This window comes from Mustela putorius, unplaced genomic scaffold, assembly GCF_011764305.1.
Source record: "Mustela putorius furo isolate JIRA1106 unplaced genomic scaffold, ASM1176430v1.1 tig00000430_pilon_pilon_pilon, whole genome shotgun sequence".
NCBI lineage: Eukaryota > Metazoa > Chordata > Mammalia > Carnivora > Mustelidae > Mustela > Mustela putorius.
The window spans coordinates 18,435,075-18,460,724 of NW_025421377.1; the positions used below are offsets into that span (position 1 = coordinate 18,435,075).

At 34.8% G+C, this 25,650-nt stretch overlaps 1 protein-coding gene across 2 annotated transcripts in view; it reads right to left on the reverse strand.

Moving 5' to 3' along the window:
• Nucleotides 1-3,828: 3,828 nt before the first annotated feature.
• The window catches only part of CENPC (centromere protein C), a 104,915-nt gene continuing 83,093 nt past the window's right edge, over nt 3,829-25,650 (reverse strand). For both annotated transcript variants that reach the window (XM_013062367.2, XM_013062366.2), the window contains exons 14-19: nt 18,101-18,205; nt 17,238-17,366; nt 15,458-15,553; nt 13,375-13,529; nt 5,739-5,829; nt 3,829-4,838 (exon numbers count right to left, since the gene is read on the reverse strand). In XM_013062367.2, the coding sequence (XP_012917821.1) occupies nt 4,768-4,838; nt 5,739-5,829; nt 13,375-13,529; nt 15,458-15,553; nt 17,238-17,366; nt 18,101-18,205 (647 nt within the window). In that variant the 3' untranslated portion in view covers nt 3,829-4,767. The remainder of the gene's footprint in view (nt 4,839-5,738; nt 5,830-13,374; nt 13,530-15,457; nt 15,554-17,237; nt 17,367-18,100; nt 18,206-25,650) is intronic.

Sequence of the window (25,650 nt, forward strand, 5' to 3'; positions counted from 1 at the left end):
TGGACTTATTAGAAATGAAGGAGGACATAGGTAATGGAAAAACAAAGTCAATATGCTCGAACAACAACAAAAACCATAAACCCAAAATGATCTAACAAGTAAAACTATCATTCAGAAATGAAGTCAAAATAAAAGCATTCCCAGATACACAAAAATTAAAAGAATATGTTGCTAATAGATTTACCCTATAAAAGGTACTAAAGTTCGTCAGGCTGGAAGGAATAATGCCAGGTAAGTTAGATGTACAGGAAGGAATGAAGAATACCAAAGACAGTCAATATAAAAGACTGTTTATGTTTTTTCTCTTTTCTTAATTAAAAAAAAAATAATTCAAAATAAAAATTATGACACAAAATTATTGAACTATATAAATACACATAGTCAGATATATGCATATTAAACAATGAAATAGTATAAATTAAAAGAAAAAAGAAATGAAGCTAAGAAAATGCAAAATTGCTAAGTTTTACTGAAATGAAGTCAGTAGTAACCTGCTTAAGATAAACTTAATCTGACCAAGATAAACTTAAAGATATAGACATCTCTATAGCAACCAATAAAATACCTCAACATATATATTCAGTGGATTTAAAATGGTACAGTATAAAGACTGCTAACCCAAATAAAGCAAGAAGAAACAGTTATTTATAATAAAAACAAAAAACTCCTCCCCTATGTCCATAACCCCACCCCCCTTCTCCCAGCCCCCCTCCCCCAAGCAAAACTCCTTAAGACATATAGAAAACAAAAGAGCACATATAAATTCAATCTTACCAATATTTACATTAAATAAGTAGATTACATATTCCAATCAAAAGGCAGAGCCTATTACACTGGATTTTTTTTTAAGATTTTATTTATTTATTTGCCAGAGTGAGCGAGCGAGCGAGCGAGCAAGCAAGCACAGGCAGGCAGAGTAGCAGCAGAGGCAGAGGGAGAAGCAGGCTCCCTGCTGAGCAAGGAGCCTGATGTGGAACTCGATCCCAGGACTCTAGGATCATGACCTGAGCTGAAGGCAGCCACTTAACTAACTGAGCCACCCAGGCATCCCTTACACTAGATTTTAAAAACTCAAGATCCAACTATGTGCTTTCCATAAGAGACACATCTTAAATTAAGACATAATAAATTAATGTTAAAAGGACAGAAAAAGATACATCAGATGAATGGTATACATAAGACAGTTGAAGTAGCTATATTAACATCAAACAAAATAAACTTTAAGATAAAAAAAATTACTAAAAGATACTTCATAATGATAAACAGTTCAATACAGCAGTAAAACAATGATAAATTTTGAATATGAACCTAACAAAAGGATCAAAATAGATGAAGGAAAAATTGACAGATATAAAAGAAACATATTTAATAGGCAGAATCAGAGGTATCAATACTCCTTTATCAGTAATAGAAAGAAAAACTACACAAAAATCAGGAAATATACGGAAGACTTACACAACACTATCAACCAAAAGACAGAGAATACCCCACCCAACAGCAACAGAACACACATTAGCTTCTAACACAAGGAAAATTCTCAAAGACAGACCATATTGTTGACCATAAAATATCATCAATAAATGTTAAAAGACTGAAAAGTGTACAAATGATGTTTTCCGCATACATCAGAGGCCAACAAATCCCACTTACAGGCTAAATACAGATCACTGACTGCATTTTGTATATGAAGTTTTATTGCAACATAACCATACCTATTCATTTATTTATTGTCTATGATGCTTTCATGTTTCAGGGGCAGAACTGAGTTGTTGCAGTATCAACCATACGGCTGCAAAAGTTAAAACTTGAGTTGGTTTAGAAAAAACAAATCTGGAGAACTTCCAAATATTCAATTTACAAGAAACACTTCCAAATAACTCACTGGTAAGTGAGGGCCTCACAAGAAAAAATTTTAAAGTACCTTGAATTCAATGACATATCAAATGAAGCTTTCAATGGTTGAAACAGGAAGGAAGAAAATTCTAAATTAAAGAATCTAAACATTCACCTTAAGCAGCTAGGGAAAAAAGGGCAAATCAAACCCAAAGTAGAATACAGTAAATCATAAAGATTCTTTCTTTCTTTCTTTATTCATTTATTTATTTTTTCATAAGAGCGAGAAAGGAAGATGGACAGGGAGAAGGAGAGAAGCAGATGTCTCGTTGAGCACGGAGCACACCTCAATGAGGCGCTCAATCTACAACTCCAAGATCATGAGCTGAAACCAAGACTCCCAACACTACACTTATTAAGTCACCCAAGTGCCCCAGAATGCACTAAATTATAAAGAGCAGATCAAAAATGAATTGAACAGAAATACAAAGAGAGAAAAATCAATTAAACGAAGTTAATTTTTTTTAAATTTGATTTATTTATTTAACAGAGAAAGAGAAATCACAAGTAGGCAGAGAGGCAGGCAGAGGGGGAAGGGGAAGCAGGCTCCCCCTGAGTAGAGAGTCTGACCCGGGGCTCGACCCCAGGACCCTGAGATCATGACCTAGGCCAAAGGCAGAGGCTTTAACCCACTGAGCCACCCAGGTGCCCCAAAAGTTAATTATTTTAAAAGAACAACCGGTAAAAGCTTAGCAAAAAATGACCAAAAAAAGAAAAAGGGAAAAAATGTAATTACACAGCAAAATTTGTGCTTCAGATACTGTACTATTTTTATATTAATGAGTATTTTAAGATTATTTTATGTCAAATCTCAAAAAAGCTTTTGAGAGAGAAAATATAAAATTTCACACAAATCAAGGTAAAACTTTAGAGATATGCAAATTCTTTAAAAAATAAACCTACCAAAACTAAAGAGATAAGAAATCTGGATATTCTGGTACTTATTAAAGAAGTTAAAGCCATAATTAAAAATTTCCCCACAAAGAAAACCCCAGACCTGGACGGTTTTACTGTTAATCCTTTGTAACACTTAAGAAGGAAATGTTACCAATCTCTTAAAACCCTTCCAAGGATTACAAAAAGAAACAGCAAATGCCTGGGTAGCTCAGTTGGTTAAGCCGCTGCCTTTGGCTCAGGTCCTGATCCTGGTATCCCAGCACAGATCCCACATCAGACTCCCTGCTTAGCTTCTCCCTCTAACCCTCCCCCCTCATGCTCTCTCTCATTCTCTCTCTCTCAAATAAATAAATACAATCTTTAAAAAAAATTTAGGGACACCTGGGTGGCTCAGTTGGTTGGACGACTGCCTTCGGCTTGGGTCGTGATCCCGGAGTCCCGGGATCGAGTCCCGCATCGGGCTCCCAGCTCCATGGGGAGTCTGCTTCTCCCTCTGACCTTCTCCTCGCTCATGCTCTCACTGTCTCTCTCTCTCAAATAAATAAATAAAAAATCTTTAAAAAAAAAAAATTTTAAAAAAGGAACAGTGTTCACAGAGACTACTACTCAGAAATAAAACATGAATGAACTGATATACATACTATGGTGGAAGAAACTTAGACACTGTGTTGAATGAAAGTATATTTTATGAGTCATTTATATCAAGTTCTAGAATAAGCAAAACCTCTCCACCATGATAAAGAAGAACAGTGGCCCAGGGTCCAAGTCAGGTTAGCAGGAATTGAATTGGACAGAACAGGAACTTCCTGAAGTGGCAGAAGTTTTGTGGGTTACTTAGTTTAAGATGTACTTGCCATCTGACCATTAAGATGTACTATGCATCTGACCATTTGTAAGTTACATCTATAAAATAAATGCTTCACTTAAAAAAATAATCAAGCCATTGCAGATAACTGACCAAAAATCTGGCCAGTCCAGGTAAAGATTGAGACACATCTAGTCCTATAACTCTTGACTTAGGAAAGCAAATATAACCAGTTTCTCTAGTGATAGAAGTTTATTCATATACTAAATTCTGCAACTTCTTACAGAGACACTGAGAAGTTAATAGACAATGTCTTAGCAAGCCTCAAAAAAAAAAATGAATGTGCACGATTTTTTTTAATAAAAGCAACAGTGAACACATACTGTTAAATTACATGACAAATGAAACTAAGATTTTCAATATGAAAATACCTATTAAAATGACTTCAAAAATAGCTGCTAGCAATTTGTGACATTTAGCCATTTTTCTCCCCCAAATCTACATATTTTCAGTGCATCTGGTCATATTAAGAAGAAAGCCAGAGTTATTTTTAAATGATCTTTCACACTGACTTTCCCTCTAATAGAAAGATGAGTGCTAAGCAGAAGCATCATTGTGAAACCTGAAGGTTTCAGAGAGAACTTGGTCCTGCCAACATTTTGATTTCAGGACAGTGAGACAATAAATTTTTATTTTTAAGCCACCAATTTGTACTATTTTGTTACGAAGCCCTAAGAAAGTAATACAAATGTACTATTTATATATATCACAATTCTCATTATTGCATTATTTCATTAGTGACTTAAAAACATTTAGAAAAGATTAAATGAATGAACATATTAATTAAATCTCTCCTAAAAAAGAAATCTCCTATATTTCACTGTGAGAGCTGATTCTTTTCCTGTTATTAAAATACTATGAATATGGGCATCACTACAGACTATGTGTACATTTGTAGAAAAATCAGAAGACACATGGGAGTTTGAAATGTTTATCAAAGAACACACAAAACTGAATAAAATTTTTATTTTAAAATGTATCACAAATAATTATAAAGATGTTTCAACTGCACAAACTTTTATATATTTACATGTATGTGTATATATATGTGTCCACATATATACACACACAATATATATACACACACAAGTATTTAAACTTTGCTTCATCTTTCATCTTTTTATCTGAGTAAAAAGAAGCACACTTTCCTCATTCAGGAGATTTTTGATGTTGTAATAATTACCTAGAAGGAAAGTGGTAAGAAAAAAAAATTATTTCCATAGACATCATTTCCTTTTGACTAAATATTTAGCTATCACTAAGGCAGTTACAATATATAGTACCAAATTTTTTCTTAAATCAGTTCATCTAACCTAAAGTAAGTTTTATTCAACTCCATGAACTAAAAAATCCAAGAGTTAACCATCACCTGTGATCCAGACAAGGTTTGAAAGAAATGAAAATCTCACATCATTCTGATAATGAATGCAAAGGTGAATTAGACGAGGGTGAAGAAGAGAAAATTTCTGTATATTCAAACTAATACATGCTAAGATTAACTGAGTTACAATAAATAAAATGTGTTCACAACAGTTCTGGTACATGCTAAGGACTATATAAACATTGCTATTATTATTATTATTATCTTCTTTCATTGGAATGTAAGCTCCGTAAGGACAGGGAGTTTTCCTCTATTTTGCTCACTTATGTATCCTATACTCTGAGAGCAGTGCTTAACAGATTCTCTGTCGAATGATGAATAAATAAATGAACAAATTAAAAGTTCTCTTTCCAGAGGCTTGTGCTCTTTAATAGCTGATGAAAAACACTATTCTGTATGTTTAAAATAATCTACTAAAAATTGCTTGACTACATAATGTCTTATAGATAATATAGCAGAAATAATTTTCCTCCTACCCTAGACACAACTAAATCTTTATACACTTTGCAATAAGCAATTCTTATCCAATTTTCACATACCCATATACTAACATACTTACCTAAAGACAAAATCAAAATATGCATTGTCATGAATCACATGACATTTTATTTTGACCCGTGTGGCTTCCATTTGCATGGTACTCACGAGCAACTATATAAATATTTTAACTATATGAAAGAAGATTGTCTTTATTTTCCTTACCTGAAGGAACATAGAACGAATCCCCAGTTGTTATTATATAAGGTGTTTCATGTAAGGTACATAAAAGGTCACCAAAGTTAACATAAAAAACCTGTAAAATTAAAAATTAAAATCTCATTTCAAATCGAACCACCACCACAACATGGTACAAAAAAACTTAAAGGAATGCAGTAAGCAGAATCACAACCCTCCAAAGATGTCCACACTCTAATCTCCAGAATTTATTTTGTTACATGACAAAAGGGACCTAGAGACTGGGAGATAGGTTAAGTCTGGATTATATAGTTGGGCCTATTCTAATCACGCAAACCGTTAAAAGTGGAGAGTTTCTCCTGGAAGCAGAAGAGAGATGAAGCAGAGGAAAACCAGAGAAATTCAAAACATGAAAAGGACAGACTGTTGCTAGCACTGAAGATAATAGGGCCATGGGTCAAGAAATACAGGCTATTTCTAGAAGCTGAGAATGAACTCTGGCCAACAGCCAGCAAGGAAATGGGAGCCTCAGCCCTACAATATGGAACTGAATTCTGCCAACAACCTGAATAAACCTGAAAGCAGATTCATCCTAAGAGTCTCCAGAGAGGGATACAGAGCTCCCAACATCTTGATTCCAGCCCTTTGGTACTCTAAACAGAAGACTCGGCCAAGCTTACCAGGATTCTAATCAATATAACTGTGAGATAATAAATAGGTCTTGTTTTAAGTCAATGAATTTATAGTAATTTGTTAAAACAGCAACAGAAAACAAACACTGGAAGAAATTTCTTTTGTTCTTATTATTTAACAGCTTATGAAAATTCAGAACCACTGTAAATAATATCACTTAGCAGCTAAACTACAAAATAGCTTGGTCTTATATACACCTCTTCAAAGGTTACATGGTTGGGACAAGTAATTCAATCACCCGACCAAAGAGAGGACAAAAAGTAAAACAAATAAATGGTACATTTAAGCAAATATCAACAAGAAAGTAAAAGAGAATAAATCTAATTCTCAATCATAAAGACTTCCATATTCATAGTCACGGCAAATTTTACATTTTATACATAGGTAGCACCCAAGTGATGATTTGGTTTTGGGACAACTAGAAAAACCGAAAGCCTTCCAACATTCAGATTCAAATTTTGAGATTCAGCCATCAAAAATATTTTGCCTCAGAGAATTACTCCTCCTCTTCCACCCCCTTCTCTTATTTTTTTTTTAACTTTGTAAAATGAGCCTTAAATACCAGAAAAACGATAGCAGCTAGCACTTATATAGCACTTACTCCTTGCCAGTCACTATTCTGAGCACCTAATTTACATTCATTTTATGTATGTAAGTGGCAGTGAGACAGGTACTATTTTAATAGTTTTATACAAATGAAGAAAATAAGGCAACAGACTGGGGTAATTTTCCAAGTTCACAATGTAAAAGGCAGAAACGAGATTTGAACTCAGGCACTTTGATTCCAGAATTCATGCTCTTAACCACTATGAAATGCTGCCTCCCTAAATAGGGAAAAAACTCTTCAAATGGTTCCAAAGTACGGTACCTTATAATTTACTTTTAAAAAATTTTATTATATCTTAAAATAATTTTGCATTAATTGAGAAGACAAAAAGGTAACAAACATACTACCCAGAAGGTCAAGCATATATTTCTAGGTGGTTTTTTTTTTTTTTTGCTTTATCTATTCAGCTTAGCTATGTACACCTCTTTCCACTTCTGCAAACATCTTGGTAGGAAGGTTTTTGAAAGTGCTTGCTTCGGCAGCACATACTAAAACTGGAAGGCTTCTGAAGTACACAGATACAGAAGGACGAACTCCCATGAATACCCAACACCAACAGCTTTCCCCCGTTCCATCTCGTTACTTCCCCCATTCCATGTTATCTTGCAATAATACCCCAGCATCATAAATCATCTGCAAATATTTCAGTGTGTACTAAAAAAGTCAAGGTGTTTTTAATTTTTTATTTTTTAAAGTTTGGTTTATTATTATTATTATTATTAGTTATCTCCATACTCAGCATGTGGCTTGAACTCAGGATCCCAAAATAAAGAGTCACATGTTCTACCAATAGAACCAGCCAGGCACACCTCAAGGTGCTTTTTAAAAACACAACTATAACAGTTTTATCACAACTAAACATAAATGAATATTTAATATCAAATACCCAGTCAGTATTAAATTTCCAATTTTTTCTTAAATGTATTTTTTTTTTTTTAAGATTTTATTTATTTGACAGAGAGAGATCACAAGTAGGCAGAGGCAGGCAGAGAGAGAGGAAGGGAAGCAGGCTCCCCACTGAGCAGAGAGCCCAATGCGGGGCTCGATCCCAGGACTCTGGGATCATGACCTGAGCTGAAAACAGAGGCTTTAACCCACTGAGCCACTCAGGCGCCCCTCTTAAATGTATTGTTTAAGAAGTTGTTCATCCTCTTAAATTGCTCAATCTATAGTGGTTCTCAATTTGGGGGTGCTTTCTCAATTTCAGGAGACAACAGGCAATGTCTGGGGACATTTCTGATTCTTACAACTAGAGGAGTACAGCTAGAATCTACTTGGCAGAGGCCAGGGATGCTACCAAACATCCCACAATGCATAGGAAGCCCCTCTACGACAAAGCATTATCTAAACTAAAATGTCAATAGTGCCATGGTTGAGAAACAGTGATCTATGGGTTCTACTTGGTTTTTATTGCTTGCAACTTATTTATTAAAGAAATCAAGCAGCAAAGTTTGCTGTAAAAATCTTTGCATAGCTGAATTTTGCTGATTACCAACACCTGAGTATCATATGAAAGGTCATCTATTCTTTATTTCCTATAAATTGGTGGTTAGATATTAGAGTTTGATCAAATTTGGGTATTTTTGTTGTTTGCTTTATAGGTTTTTTCTGTTTGCTTGTTTTTAAAGGAGATGGAAGAGGCAAGACTATTTCATACAATGTTGTACTCTTCCATCAGGAGGCACATAATGTCTGGTTATCTTCTTTTTATTTTTTTTCTCCTATTTTTTAAATTTACTTTTTTTTTTTTTAAGATTTTATTTCTTTATCTGACAGAGATCACGAGTAGGCAGAAAGGCAGGCAGAGAGAGGAGGAAGCAGGCTCCCCACTGAGCAGAGAACCCGAAGTGGGGCTCAATCCCAGGACCCTGGGATCACGACCTGAGCTGAAGGCAGAGGCTTTAACCCACTGAGCCACCCAGGCGCCCCTAATTTACTTTTATAATTAATTATTTTTACCCCTCCTCCCACTCTCCTTCCCTCCACCAACCCTCAGTTTGTTTCCTATAAATAAGCGTCTCTAAGGTTTGTCTCCCTGATTTTGTTTTGTCTTATTTTTTCCTCTCTTCCCCTGTGATCCTGTTCTTTTTTTTTCCTGTTTTGTTTCTTAAATTCCACATGAGTGAGCTCATTTGGTAATTCTTTCTCTGACTGACTGACTTCATTTAGTATAATACCCTCTAGTTCCATCCACATCATTGCAAAAGACAAGATTCCATTTTTTGATGGCTGAGTAATATTCCATTACGTGTACATGGAATATTGTGTATGTACACACACACACACACACACACACATCTTCTTTATCCATTCATCTGTCAGTGTACATCTGGGCTCTTTCCATAGTTTGGCTATTGTGGACATTGCTGCTATTAACACTGGGGTGCAAGTGTCCCTTCAGATCACTACATTTGTATCTTTGGGGTAAATCCCTAGTAGTGCAATCACTAGGTCATACGGTAGCTCTATTTTCAACTTTCAGGGTTGTCTTCTTTTTTAGATATTAGCAGACATTGATACTCAATGCCTAGACAGATCCAACAGTTTATCAAGGATTACAAAATGACAATATTTTACTCTACTATTTCTTTTTCATTTATTAATTGGAATTTCTTTTTAAAGATTTTATTTATTTATTTGAGAGAGTGAGAGTACAAGCAGGGGGTACATCAGAGGGAGAGGGAGAAGCAGGCTCCCCACTGAGCAGGGAGTCTGATGAGGGGCTCGATCCCAGGAACATGGGATCATGACCTGAATCAAAGACAGATGCTTAACCAATTGAGCCACCCAGGCACCCCTAAATGAAATATTTCTTTTTTTTTTTATATTATTTTTTTTTAAGATTTATTTATTTATTTATTTATTTATTTGACAGAGACAGAGAGAGAGATCACAAGTAGGCAGAGAGGCAGGCAGAGAGAGAGAGGAAGGGAAGCAGGCTCCCTGCCGAGCAGAGAGCCCGACGTGGGATTCAATCCCAGGACCCTGAGATCATGACCTGAGCCGAAGGCAGCGGTTTAATCCACTGAGCCACCCAGGCACCCCTAAATGAAATATTTCTAACAAAAACAAACTTCACCTCATTTTTATTTGGTTACGTAATAGTACACTTTATAAGAAAAGGGCAGAAAAAATATTCGATTATTTCCCTTTATTTATCCTTTGTTGTCAATATAAGTATTCTCCAAGAGTGGTGAATTAGGTTTTCTTTTAGTATCAGTCTTTCAAATTCATGAATTTATATATAGTAGATATGTATCAATCCACTTAAGTTATTCTTATTTACTCAAAACACTTCAAGATCAGGGGTACCTGGGTGATACAGTCCACTAGGCCTCCAACTCTTGGTTTCAGCTCAGGTCATGGTCTCAGGATTGTGGGATTGAGCCCTGTGTCACACTCCACGCTCAGCGCAGAGTGTGCTTGAGATCCTCTCACTTAACCTCTCCGAATCCTCCCCACATTCTCTTTCTAAAATAAATAAATAAATCTTTAAAAATACATATTTCAAGCTCAGCTCCAGGCCTCCATTCAGACATTTCTCTAAGGAGCTCTGGTTCTTTAAAGTATGTTGCTCTAACTTTTTGTTTTTTAGTTCTGGAACATTTATTGTCTAATTTTTCAAATATTTCCATCCCTTCACTCATTTGGTTTTATTTCCTCTCTTCTGTTTTCTTTTCCTGTTTTTCACATCACTTCACTTTTTTATTTTATATTACATAATTTTTTATATTTATATTATATATTTTATATTTATATAATATAATAAAATATATATTTTATATTTCCATTTCTAAATCTCATCTTTTGGGAGAGCTCCACAACCAAATCCCATAGTAATCTGTTAATTCTTTTGTGGTTTGATTTTAACAAATCTACTACTGCTACTATCTCCCTCTCATACAGACTTTTTAACATTGAGTTTGAAGGAAAGAGTTAACAGTCTATGCTAGTTCTCTCTCTGGTCCCTTTTGTTTTTCAAAAGCATATATTTAAAAGTGTCCTTCATGTTTTAAAAAATTTTAAAATACTCTCATATTAAAAAAAAGAATAACTCTGATTTTCATTCTAAAAAGTTAAAGGCAATATTTAGAAGAAATAAAAATAAACTATGATCACCTGATAACGTTATTTTTCTATAGTTCCTTCAATTTTCATTTTTAAATTTTGGTCAGAATAAAACAGTTTTCTATTTTCCATACGTTTGCTTAAATATTTATCCTAAAGTTCTTCTTATATGGCTATTCTTCAAAACTATATGCTTAAACTGATATAAAAATACTTATTACAGTATCTGGAACATCTAAGGGCTATATAACTGCTTATTATCATATAATGACATCTTATTATAAAGTCAAAATATAAAATATAACCATTTCTTTCTGCAACTTTTCAATAGTTTCTAATTTTTGCAATTACTATCAATGTTACAAAAAATACCTATATATGTTCAGTTTCCCTACCCTTTAAATTATTTTCTGAGGAAAATATACTGAAATAAGAGTCATAAATCAAAGGGTACAGATATTTTCCCAATAATTTCTACTAGCTCAGTAAATATAAAATATTCTTGTTTTTAATGTTTTTTAATGTACATTCCTTAGAATAGTAGCCAGATTAAATACTTTCAAACACCTTCTTTTTTTTTTTTTTTTTAAAGATTTTATTTATTTATTTGACAGGGAGAAATCACAAGTAGATGGAGAGGCAGGCAGAGAGAGAGAGAGAGAGGGAAGCAGGCTCCCTGCTGAGTAGAGAGCCCGATGCGGGACTCGATCCCAGGACCCTGAGATCATGACCTGAGCCGAAGGCAGAGGCTTAACCCACTGAGCCACCCAGGCGCCCGACAAAAGAAAATTTAAATAGTAAATTTAAATAGAAGATGTTTGAGGGGCGCCTGGGTGGCTCAGTGGGTTAAGCCGCTGCCTTCGGCTCAGGTCATGATTTCAGGGTCCTGGGATCGAGTCCCGCATCGGGCTCTCTGCTCAGCGGGGAGCCTGCTTCCTCCTCTCTCTCTGCCTGCCTCTCTGCCTACTTGTAATCTCTCTCTGTCAAATAAATAAATAAAATCTTTAAAAAATAAATAAATAAATAAATAAAATAAATTTTCTTTTGTCTAATAAAGGCATCACAGTTTAATGGGTAACTGGTATTATTTCAATGATGATATTTCATAATGCTTGTCTTATTAACTGTTCCTTAATTATTATGCAGAAATCATCATTACTTTAGTTAGTTAAATGTGTTTTTTACTCTTTTAATAGCACCTGGAGATCTTTATCATTTTAAGATTGGATTAAAGTATTTACTAATTCTAGTCATACTAAGGTATTAATGAGTTACTCTTTCATGTGTGCCTTTTTTTCTTGCCTCAATTTGCCCTTCTTTGATAATATAAACCCAAGGGTCCTAGTGTTCCTTCTCTTTTTCTTTCTTGAGTAAAATTAATTGTTTTGAATGCAATACTCCAGTAACCCATGATACCACAGGTTCTTGAAATGTTACATACTGAAAAATGTGCCTTAGACTAAGTATTTTTAAATGGCAGTAAAACAGTAAATATATATATTTCTTAAAGATTTGATTGATTTATTTGTCAGAAAGAGAGAGCAAAAGCAGAGGAACAGCAGGCAGAGGGAGAAGCAGGCTCCCTGCCCAGTAAGGAGCTGGATGTGGGACTTTAATCCCAGGACCCTAGGATCATGACCTGAACCAAAGACATGCTCAACCAACTGAGCCACCCAGGCATCCCTAAAACAGTAAATATTATTAAAATTTGGTGATATTCAAATTCTGCAATTTTCAAATTCAAAATGTACAAATATAACATATATATACTTCACATTAATGGTGCAAAGGTGTGTGTCTCCAATGAGAGAACAAAGATGGACTCACCTTGAAACTCATTATAATTTCAGCCAGTAATGCTGCCACATACAGTAATACATTATTTAGTATTTATTGAAGTAACTAGCTCCTACTCCTTAGTCTACTGCTAATTACATGATTCTGAGAAAGACTTTTAAAACCTCATTATTCCTAAACTACATGATCAGTGAAATGAAATTTAGACTTAATTTTCACCAGCTCTAATGATTTGTTTGCAAATCTATATTCTACCATTCCTCAAAGTAAAGAACATTCCTTAAACTTTTAAATTTCAAGGTTACATGGCTATGCAGAGAACAGGTACTTATTAAAGAACCATTGCCTGATTGACTCTAAACAGATTTAACAGAAAAATTCTCTATGCACCACAATAATATCATTTCTGAGAAAACAGCATTTTTAATGCCTCATCAAGTCCAATAAATCAGAGTTATGCCAATAGAGAAACATAAAGATATGGAGAAATACACTCACCAATATATCTGAGCCAACATGCTGCTTTCCCTTTTCTTGATGTGGTCCCAATATCAATTTTCCAGTAGAAAAAATAGGTGTATCCAGTGTTTTATACACTTTCAACTCATGATGCTCAACACAAAATTGATATGTATCTCGTGGCCTTAAAAGATCTAAGGGAAAAACACTAATATAAATATAGAGCAATAGCAATAATAATGCTCAATGATATAACATATATACACACATATATAATAGCATTATTCCTAGATATAAACCTGGCTTACAATGACAGAAGTGATTAAGGTCATTTACTTGAGCTAGAATGGTAGAGGTCAAATTTTGTCTATCTCACAAGTTGTGTGACCAGGCAAGTTACTTCTCTATGCCTCTGTTTTCTTTTCTCTAAAATGGGACAATAATAGTTCATCTATGTTAGAATTGTGAATATCAAATGAATAAATGGGGGCGCCTGGGTGGCTCAGTGGGTTAAGCCACTGCCTTCGGCTCAGGTCATGATCCCAGGGTCCTGGGATCGAGCCCCGCATCGGGCTCTCTGCTCAGCAGGGAGCCTGCTTCCTCCTCTCTCTCTGCCTGCCTCTCTGCCTGTTTGTGATCTCTCTCTGTCAAATAAATAAATAAAATCTTTAAAAAAAAATGAATAAATGTGTATAAAGTATTTAAAATACTGTCTGGCACAATTAATAAGCATTAGGTAAGTCTTAGCTATTAATAAAAAAATGGTAAAATTATTATTATTTCTATTATAGCTCAGAGAACATAATTAGCTAAGAAACAAGATTTCCACATCTTTATAAAGTTTAACATGGCCCACAATTAACAAATGTATCATTGTAATAGATTATTTTGTGCTTGCTTGACTGATTATTAAACAGCAAGATTTTTATCAAGTAAAGCCAGAGTACTTACTATTGCTCACAAATCACTATCTTAATTCTGAAGTCCCCTTTTACTTATAAACCTTTCCAAATATATAGTTAATATATTCTTCTGCAATCAACTTCTGTTTCCTTGGGTATTTAGGAATGTTAGTAATCTCACAGATTGTAGATAGAAAATATACAGACTCAAGAAACAGACAAAAAGTTATGAACTCCTGACAACTCTCTAACCTGATACAATATAGCAATGTTTTTGGTTAAGAACGTTACACTAAACAAAATTTTCTGTACTTCTACCTCTGTTGCTAAATAAATAATCCGATTATAAAAATACTTAATACTACTTAAGATGTCAAATGGAACCTATTTCACAGCCAAAATTTTCATTGGGAATGCGATTACTGCCTCTCTGGTTGCACCTATTTGTCCTCTGATTAGGAGAAATTAGTCCTGAGTACTCACTGGTATAGTCAAAACAGCTAAAACCTTTAACTATTTCCTATATGTAAATTCCGCCTGTTGGTAGATAGCTAAGTGTTCCCTATTTGCCCTCACCACACTATAGTTCATCTTTTGGAACCAGTCATGGTCTCACAGACAAGGTACTTTTAAGGCCTATTAGACACGACGGTAGGCCTCTAGAACCCCTCTGCTGGCCTTAGGTTAACCATGGCATTTATGGTATGCCGCTCAATGTCCCTGCTCGTCATCACTCTAAAGGTCTGATCTCCCAGGTACTATTACTGGCATCCCATGGTGCAGAAAGCTGTCCAAATCCTGTCCACAATCCCTGTCTGGACTCACAGTGTTTTTTTATATTATGCTATTAATTATTCTAGGATCTACCAGCTAAATTGCAACAACTACCCATAAAAAACCCCTGTTCCCATGTGTCATCTTGGTTGCCTCCCCCTGGGCCCTACTGCAGGAGGCAACACTCCTGATGATAGCACCTGAACCCTAGAGGATAAATGCCTTGTGCTATGTGTCCCTAGACATTGTTTGCTATCAGAGCTCCTCCAGAGTAATCCTCAAAGGCTGCTTACTGGAATTAGATACTCTATGGATCTGGGCTCTAAAAGAGCTAGGAAGTAAAAGAGAAAGTAGATAGGTAGTCACCTATAGATAGATAGTCACCAAGCCAGCAATCTTTCCTTACTAATTATTAAATTAAGCATTTTCATTATCCCTAATCTTACCCATGGGAATAATCTCTCTTGTTTCTGGGTCCTTTACCCTTGTTGGCTTCAATGGATCTCCCAGAGGTATACTCAGATTTATCATGAATTTATTCTCTGCAAAAGAAATACCACTGTAATAAAGCTACTTAAAATTCTTCCCAATTAAAAAGAAGTCTGATATTAAATACAGCTATGAATAAGTTGGAAAAAAAAAAAAAAGACTGCCACAGGCATAACAATCTCTTCCTATTTTCCTATTTATAAATGACCACTTTGACAAACAAAAATTCAAAAACCACAATGATTTAATACAGAAGCAAACATACTAAACTATTTTCTGCAAACCTGTTATGGATACTCTTGCATCATCAAGAAAATTTAGAATATTCTCTCAGAGAGCGAGAAGTATAAAATACATTTCAGAAAAAAATTCATTAAAAATGTCAACTTTAATCATAATTTGACATGGGAAAAGTTAGCTTCAATGACAGGGTAATTTACTCACGAGGAAGTGTTTTTTTATATTATGCTATTAATGATTTTTTTTTTAAGTAAAAATCTGTTTATTTTCAGAATTTGGGGGAAATGTGAATTCAAGGGGGGCATCTAGGTGGCTCAGTGGGTTAAAGCCTCTGCATTCGGCTCAGGTCATGATCCCAAAGTCCTGGGATCGAGCCCTGAGTTGGGCTCTCTGCTCAGCAGGGAGCTGGCTTCCACCTCTCTCTCTGCCTGCCTCTCTGCCTGCTTGTGATCTCTGACTGTCAAATAAATAAATAAAATCTTTTTAAAAATTTAAAAAATTAAAAAATAAATAAATTTTTTTAAAAAGTGAATTCAAAACAATAATAAAGAAAACAAGATACTCCAAAACCAATAGGATGCAGCAAAAGCAGGTGTTAAGAGTGAAATTTGTTATTAACGTTTGTATTAAGAAATAAAGTTCAAAGAAACAACATTACACAAGAACTAGAAAAAGACTTAGCTGAAATTTAGTAGAGGAAGGAAGTAACAAAGAAAAATCAGAAATAAATAAAATAGAGACCAGAAGAAACACTAACATAACATTGAAAGTAATGAGCAGTTTTACCATTTGATTTCTTATTTGGCCCAATGCTTGTCTGTGCAGTAGTGTATTGTTTAATATTTACATACTAAATATTTAATAGTTTATACTATAGATTTTCCAGCTTTGTTTTATTGTTTATCTTTAGTTTTGTACCACTGTGGTTAGAAAATGTTTTGGTATGATTTCAGTCTTCTTAAATTTGCAGTATTTGTTATGTCTCTTTTTATGTGGTTTAACCAGATGATTGATTCTTCTGTGTGTATTTGAAGAAATGTGTATTCTACTTTTCTTGGGTGGAATGTGTTATATGTATTTTTGGAACCATGTATTCTGAAGTATGTTTTGAGTTAAAAATGTTCTTGTTGAAAAAAAAGTAACTCTCACTGAGGGTACTTATTTAAAATAAAGCATATCAGAAGGGAGGTGTGTGGAAGGGTGAAGTAGGTGAAGGGGATAAGAGTATACTTATCATGATGAGTACTGAGTAATGATGTTCAGAATTGTTAAATTACTATACTGTACACCTGAAACTAATAGAACACTGTACATTAACTACACTGGAATTAAAATTTAAAAACTTAATAAGAAAATAAAGAAAAAAAGGTGAATTCACCCTAAACTATCACATCTAACATTTTTACAAATAAATTACAGAATTTGTAAAGAGCTACTTCTCAGAGCACTATTATTTAAAATAAAATCTAAAGGTTACTTTCAGGAATAAGCTCATACTTCTTTCCTCATTATCAAGACAGATCCTTTTCCTAGCAACCATTTTATTGACTTTTCCAGTGTTTCCTTTTGACTTCCTTTTAGATGATACTGTGTCTGGGGACAGTATTCCACCAATCACAAATCCTCCTGAAAGTTAATGACAAAAAACGTAAATATCATACAAGAGAAAGTAAAAATATTGAACCAAAATTTAAATTACTATAGCATATTTTCTTTCAGACTATCAAAGAATGTATTACTATTATACTTTACAGTTAGTAACTCAAACAACACAAATACCAATTTCACTTATGTTTCTACCATCCTAAATCCAGATGCACTGATGAAACATGATAGAATGATCTCTGTTGCTTGAAATCAAGTCAGTTTGAAAAACAACACAAAAGCCAGCAATGAAATATTTATAATAATGCACATGTGAGTTTAGTTCTTTGACTTAGTTATATCCATCACAGAAAGGAAATAATTTTCTGGCCCACTATCTATATTTGTATAGAGAAATATGACGAGCAAATGGGATGAGAATAGTAAAAGGGAATACTAATCTTTGCCACTTACTATTTTCTCATGTTCTGATCTAATGACTTATTTCTTGCAATTAAAAACCTTGTGCAATACTATGGAATAAAAATACTCTCAAGCCACAAACTCACCTCAAATTGCTACCAAAGAGAGAAAAAGATAAGCATTTCCATAGTAATCTGATAGATCTGTACTTGAATCTATTCTGACCTCATTTTTGAAGGATAATGATAAAATGAGGTAATTCATGTACATATGTAAAATAGTGCTTTGCACATAATAAACTGTTATATTCTAATTATTATTTGCCAGATATTAAAATGTAAACTGGAATCTACCTGATGGCCTTCCATGATAATCTATTCGCTCTCCCCGCCAATACTCCAAAGGTTTCAATCGTGTTCTCTTGGTCCTGCGAACATTTGGTGTGTTGGAAGGCAATACTGTAAAAAGATATCACACAAAAAAGGTATGAACATAAATGTTTAATTGGATGGTCTTTGTAGCAGAAAGATTGATATTACCCTGTAGAACACTCATGTTTCTAGACAAAACAAAAAAAATTTCACAATATATTTGTGTTAATAGTTAAAGAAATATCAATGAAAAAATAAGTTGCTAGATTGTCAAAGATTAAAAAACTTAATGACACCCAGGGTGAATGATGTTAGAGAAACTCAAACATACTGTTAAGTAGAAATGTAAACTGAATTGAAAGCAACTTAGCCATAACTTGATTTAGAATTTAACTTACATAAAATTAATCTGCAAAAATACTCACAAAAAGAGGGAACACTAGAGGTGGTCTAAGACAGTAACATAGGGAAGACCGTGAGCTCACAACTTCCATGGACATACTGAACCTCACCTAAATATAGACCAATTTCTTCTGAAGAACTGAAAACTGACTTAAGAATTTCTGCTCAACAAAGGACAGAGAGACCACGGAGAGAAAGGGAGGAGAGGAAAATACAAAGTAGTATCTGAAACTCCACTCCCTCTGATGACCTGCAGAAGGATGTCACTGAGAGGTACACAGACTCACCTGCCCTGAGGCACAAAACAAACAAACGAACAAAATACCAGTGGTTTAAAAGGTAACTAGACAGTAAGTGAAGAAAAGCCATTTTCTAACCTTAGAGCATCTGTCAAAAAGAGGCACAGCTACTGGAACTCTCTCCAGGTCAACAGGTGCTGGCAAGCACCACTGTTTACATTCCTTAACCGTGATAACGCAGATGGAATCAAAATTCAGGTGCTCCAGCTGGCCTGCTAGGGCTACCATAGCAAGACCCAGGACCCAAGCTCCAACCACCCCCGTAGGGTAGCACCCCATCTGCCTTGCCTCATCACACCAGGGTGACAACAGCCCAAGCACACTCCAGGTCTAGCCGGCCACCCAAAACCACCAATACACAGAGTCTACATAGGGGATATTCTTACACAAGTCCATTTCTTCAAGACCAAGAACAGTAACTGTCCAATTTATTCTTAGATACAAATAGAACATTACACAAAATAAGGAGACATATTCATGCTCATGTTCCAAATGAAAGACTAAGATAAAACTCAACAACAACAACAAAAAACCCTAAACAAAACACAAGTAAACAATCCACCTTAGAGTTCAAAGTAATGATCATAAAAATGCTCACCAAACTTGAGAGAAGAATGGATGAACTCAGTGAGAACTTCAATAAAGAGATAAAAAAATATAAAAAAGAACCAGAGCTAAACAATACAAAAGTGAAAGGAAAAACAGACTATAGGAACTGACAGCAAAGTAGAGGATATAGAAGAATGGATCAGTGAGATGGGTAGTAAAAAAGCACCTATGTTGAAAAGCAAAAAGAAAAAAAAAAAACATTTTTAATGAGGATAGGTCAAGGGAACCCCGGGACAACATCAAGTGTAATAACAGTAGTACCAACAGGGGTTGAAGAAGAAGAAGAAGAAGAAGAAGAAGAAGAAGAAAACAGAGACAGAAGGGCAGAAAAATTAACTGAAGAAGTAATAACTGAAAACTTCCCTAATTTGGGAAAGGAAAGAGACATCCAAGTTCAGGAAGAACAGAGAGCAAGGAGGTTCCAATGAGGTCCACACCAACACACATGATAATTAAAATATCAAAAGTTAAGATAAAGCAGAAATCTTTTTAAAAAGCAGCAAGAGAAAAGCAGACAGTTACGTACAAGGGAAAACCCATAAAGATATCAACTGATTTGGGGCTCCTGGGTGGCTCAGTGGGTTAAGCCTCTTGCCTGCTGCTCAGGTCATAATCTCAGGATTCTGGGATCGAGCCCCGCATGGGGCTCTCTGCTCAGAAGGGAGCCTGCTTCCCCCACACCCCTCTGCCTGCTTCTCTACTTATGATCTGTCAAATAAATAAATAAAATCTTAGAAATAAATAAAGACTACAAGAGACAAAGAAGGGAATTACATAATTATGCAGGATCAATCCAACAAGAGGATTTAACAGTTGTAAGTATATATGAACACAGGAACACTTAAATATATAAAGTAAATACTAACAGACACAAAGGGATAAACTGACAGTAGTACAACAGCAGTAGACTTCAGGGGTACCTGGCTGGCTCACTGAGTTAAGCATCTGTCTTTGGCTTAGATCATGATCAGAGTCCTTGGATCAAACCCCATGTCAGGCTCCCTACTCAGTGGGGAGTCTGCTTCTCCCTTTCCCTCTGCCCCTTCCCCTACCTGTGTGTGTGCTCTCTAATATAAAGAAATCTTAAAAAAAAAAAAAAAAAAAGAATTGTCTTCACAGATGACATGATACTCTATGTGGAAAATGCAAAAGATTCCACCACAAAATTGCCAGAATTCATATAGGAATTCAGGAAAGTGATATGATATAATATCAATGCACAGAAATCAGTTGCATTTCTATACACTAACAATGAGACGGAAGAAGGAGAAATTAAAGAGTTGATCCTATTTACAATTGCACCAAAAACCATTAGACACCTAGGAATAAATCTAACCAAAGCAGCAAAGGATCTGTACTCCGAAAACTATAGAACACTCATGAAACAAATCGAGGAAGACATAAAGTAATGGAAAAACATTCCATACTCATGGATCGGAACAACAAATATTGTGAAAATGTCTATGCTATCTAGAGCAATGAACAACAAATATTGTGAAAATGTCTATGCTACCTAGAGCAATCTACACATTCAATGCAATCCCTATTAATATACCATCAACTTTTATCACAGAACTGGAACAAATAATTCTCAAATTTGTATGGAACTACAAAAGACCCCAAACAGCCAATGGAATCTTGAAAAAGAAAACCAAAGCTAGCAGCAACACAATTTCAGACTTCAAGCTGGCTTCAGAATCATCAAGACAGCAGGTACGGGCACAAAAAAGACATAGATCAATAGAAAAGAAGAAAGAACTTGGAAATGAACCCTCAACTCAACAATCAACTAATCTTCGACAAAGCAGTAAAGAATATCTAATGGAAAAAAAGACAGTCTCTTCAACAAATGGTGTTGAGAAAATTGGATAGCCACAGGCAGAAGTCTAAAACTGGACTATTCTCTTATACCAGACACAAAAACAAGCTTTTCAAAATGGATGAAAGACCAACATGTGAGATAGGAATCCAATAAAATCCTAGAGGAGAACATAGGCAACAGCAACCTCTTTGACCTCAGCTACATCAACTTCTTGCTAGACACATCTCTGAAGGCAAGGGAACCAAAGGTAAAAACAAACTACTGGGCCTTCATCAAGATAAAAAGCTTTTGCACAGCAAAGGAACAGTTAACAAAACCAAAAGACAACCAACAGATTGGGAGAAGATATTTGCAAATGACATATCAGATAAAGGGCTAATATCTAAAATCTATAAAGAACTTACCAAACTCAATACCTAAAGAACAAATAATCCAGTCAAGAAATGGGCAGAAGACATGAACAGACACTTCTCCAAAGAAGGCATCCATACAGCCAACAGACACATGAAAAAATGCTCAACATCACTCAGCATCAGGGAAATACAAATCAAAACTACAATGAAATACCACCTCACACCAGTCAGAATGGCTAAAATTAGTAAGTCAGGAAATGACATGTTGGCAAGGATGTGGGGAAAAGGGAACTCTCTTACACTGCTGGGAATGCAAGATGCTGCAGCCACTCTGGAAAACAGGATAGAGGCTCCTCAAAAAGTTAAAACTAAGAGCTACTTTACAACCCAGCAATTATACTATTAGGTATTCACCCAAAGGACACAAACATAGTGATCTGAAGGGCACAGGCACACCAATGTTTATAGAAGCAATGTCCATAATAGCCAAACTATGGAAAGAGCCTAAATGTCCATGAACAGAGGAATGGATAAAGAAAGTGTGGTAGGTATATACAATGGAATATTACTCAGCCAGCAAAAAACCCGAAATCTTGGCTTTTGCAACAACGTAGATGGAACTAAAGGACATTACACTAAGCAAAATAAGTTAATCAAAAAGACAACTATATGATTTTACTCATGTGTGGAATTTAAGAAACAAAACAGGATTCATAGGAGAAAGGAGGGGAAAATAAAACAAGACAAAATCAGAGAGACAGATAAACCAGAGGAGACTCTTAATCACAGGAAACAAACGAGGGTTGCTGGGGTAGTGGGCGATAGGGAAACGGGTGATGGGCATTAAGGACGGTGATGGAATAAACACTGGGTATTATACAAAACTGAGGAATCACTGACCTCTACCTTTGAAACCAATAATACATTATATGTTAAGTGAATTTAAATAAAAAAATTTTTTAAAAAGACTAATGAATCACTGAACTCTACCTCTGAAACTAATAAAACACTATATATTGATACAATTAAATTTTAAAAATAAAGAAAAACAAACATTTTTTTAAAAAGCAACAGCAGGAAAAAAAAAGGCAGTATTAATAAACTGAAATTCTCATAATCATTACAACTTTGGCTGTTAAAATTTACCTTAACCATCTAGCCAATTTTCTGTTGGAAGTATTTTGGAGTCAAACTTACATACTAACTTTATTATGAACTAATTTTGAAACATCCCAGATGTTACAGCCACTCAACCTCTCTTATGTAAACTGTAGCTTCCTCCATCTGCCTAATAATATAAATAACAGATAAATAACAGAACCTACCTTATGGAGTTTTGTGAGATGGAGTTTTATACCATTTGTTTAATGGTATAAAATGCCTGACATATAGCAATTCATTGAACATTAGCTATTACTGTTTTTTTTAACTTTATTTACTTACTTACTTATTTAAGTAGTCTCTACACCCAACATGGGGCTCAAACTCATGACCCCAAAAGCAAGAGTCACATGTTCTTCTGACTGAACTAGCCAGGCATTCTGCTATTACCGTTTTTTAAAAAAATGGGTAAAGCTGTATTTGTAAGAACATTCATGGTAGTACTATTTATATTTAGAAAACAAAAACCAAACTGAACACCATCTAAATGCTCCACAACAGAAAACTTATAAATCAGGAGAGTTATATATGCATGTGTTTGTGTGTATACACATAAATCCACTAATTTTATCTGAACAATGCAACTAAGCTGACTTTGTTGGGTATATAATCAAATTCCTATGCTTTTACCTACTTTGCTTGCTAGAAGTTTCCAATGAATTGAAAGAAGTTTATTAGAATCTCCCAGTCTAACTATAATGTTTAAGTAAAAATTGGAGTTTTTTAAAAACATTTTCTTTATATATTTTATTTGATAAGTTGTTTGGTGCATAAGCATTTGATTTTTCTACCTTCTTCATTAATTTTTTATCATTATCTGTCCTTCTTTATTCTGTTTTTCAAATCTGAGAGTCCCTACCTTTTTAGAAGAATTCAATCCATTATTTAGTGTTAACAAGTACCATGTTTCTTTTTATTCCTTCCATGTTACTATTTATATTTAACTAGTTATTTTGCATTGATGCTTCTTTCTCATTTTTATTGATTTGAGCAAATGACCATATCTTTTTACTCCCCTCCCTTAGTCATTTTAAAGTTTTACTGTGCTTTTTTCCCTCTAATATTGATCACCTTCCCATTCTTGGCACTCAAAAATCAAATTCTCATTTCTCCATGATTAAAAACTATAACCCTTACCAACATACACGATCTTCTCTTTTTCTCATTCAGTAAAATAAAACATTTTGACTACTTTTACTACTGCTGTTCTGCTCCTATTCTCTTCCTTACCACATTAAGTTTTATTTTTGTTTTTTTTTTTAAGATTTTATTTATTTATTTGACAGAGAGAGGTCACAAGTAGGCTGAGAGGCAGGCAGAGAGAGAGGGGGAAGCAGGCACCCCACTCAGCAGAGAGCCCGATGTGGGGCTCGATCCCAGGACCCCAGGACCATGACTTGAGCCGAAAGCAGAGGCTTCAACCACTGAGCCACCCAGGTGCCCCCCCACATTAAGTTTTAATTAAAGATAGTACGGATTTCAAAGTATTATTATAAATGTCATTATTTAACACTAATAAATCCCCATTCACATTAACATTAGGTAGTAGTCACACCCTAAGGTACCAGCAATGAATGATTCAACATCCTTGTGTAATAATCCCCTCCCCTAAGATGTATGTGGGAACTGTGACTTTCTTCTCATCTGCAGAATATGGCAATAGTGACAGGGAATCACTCTGATTATGTTATGGTTATATATGTGACAAATATATGATATCATACATATAAGACACCATTGAGCAGAAGCAAAAATTCTGCCTTGCTGACTCTGAAGATCCAAGGGGCCATACTATGAAGGGGCCTATGGAAAGGGTCAAGTGGCAAGAACTGCAGGCAGCCTTTAGAAGTTGAAAGTAATGGCCCATGGCTGACAGCCTGCAAAAAAAAAACAGGTAACCTCAGCCCCAGTTTCAAGGAACTGAAATCTAAAAGCCACATGAGCTTGAACAGGACCTCAAACCTCAGATGAACTGAAATCTAACAGCCACATGAGCTTGGAACAGGATCTCAAACCTCAGATGAGACCACAACCCGGGCTGACACTTTTGACTGCAACCTGACTCCTAAACAGAGGACCCAGCTAATATGCATCTGGGCTTCTGACCAAAAGAAAATACAGATAATAAATAAATGTGTGTTGTCTAAGCCACTAAATTGTGGTAATTTAGTACATAGCAACAGAAAACAAATACACATTACTTAAATTTAAGCACATATATTACAAGAATTACTCCTCACCACTATTTCCTTTCTTTGGAGTCAGTTTTGATTTATATACTTAGTTAAAATACACGAGTATTTTATCAGAGGATTTAGAGTCAACTCAATCTTTGTATTATCTGCAAAGTAAATTCACTTATCAGAAAGGAAAATATCTTGGCTAGGTGTAAGATTACTAGATTGTAATATATTTCTTAAAATGGGCTATAGATGTTATTTTATTCTTGTAATATATTTCTTAAAATAGGCTATAGATGTTATTTTATTCTTCCAATGTTATACAGATCAACATTACTCATCATTTTTTCTCCCTTATATATATATATTTTTCTGTCTAGAAGCTTCCTGTAGTCTTGAAATTTATTCATTGATGTCTAGAAGTATATCTATTTCAATAATTTTGACTGGCATTTGGCAAACTCATTCAAATTGCAGATTTAAGCCATCTTTAATTTAGGTAAGTTTTCTTTAACATACTTCTTTTAACTTTTTTCCTTCCTCCACCTGTTTCTCTTTTCTGGAAATCCTATTGTTTACAAGTTTTCTCAACTATCTCCATATTATTTCCACCTTTTTTCCTCATGTTTTCCATCTTTTCGTATTTTGTCTCTGATAAATTTCTTCCATGTCAACACCAGTTACTAATTCAGTTCTCAGCAACAGT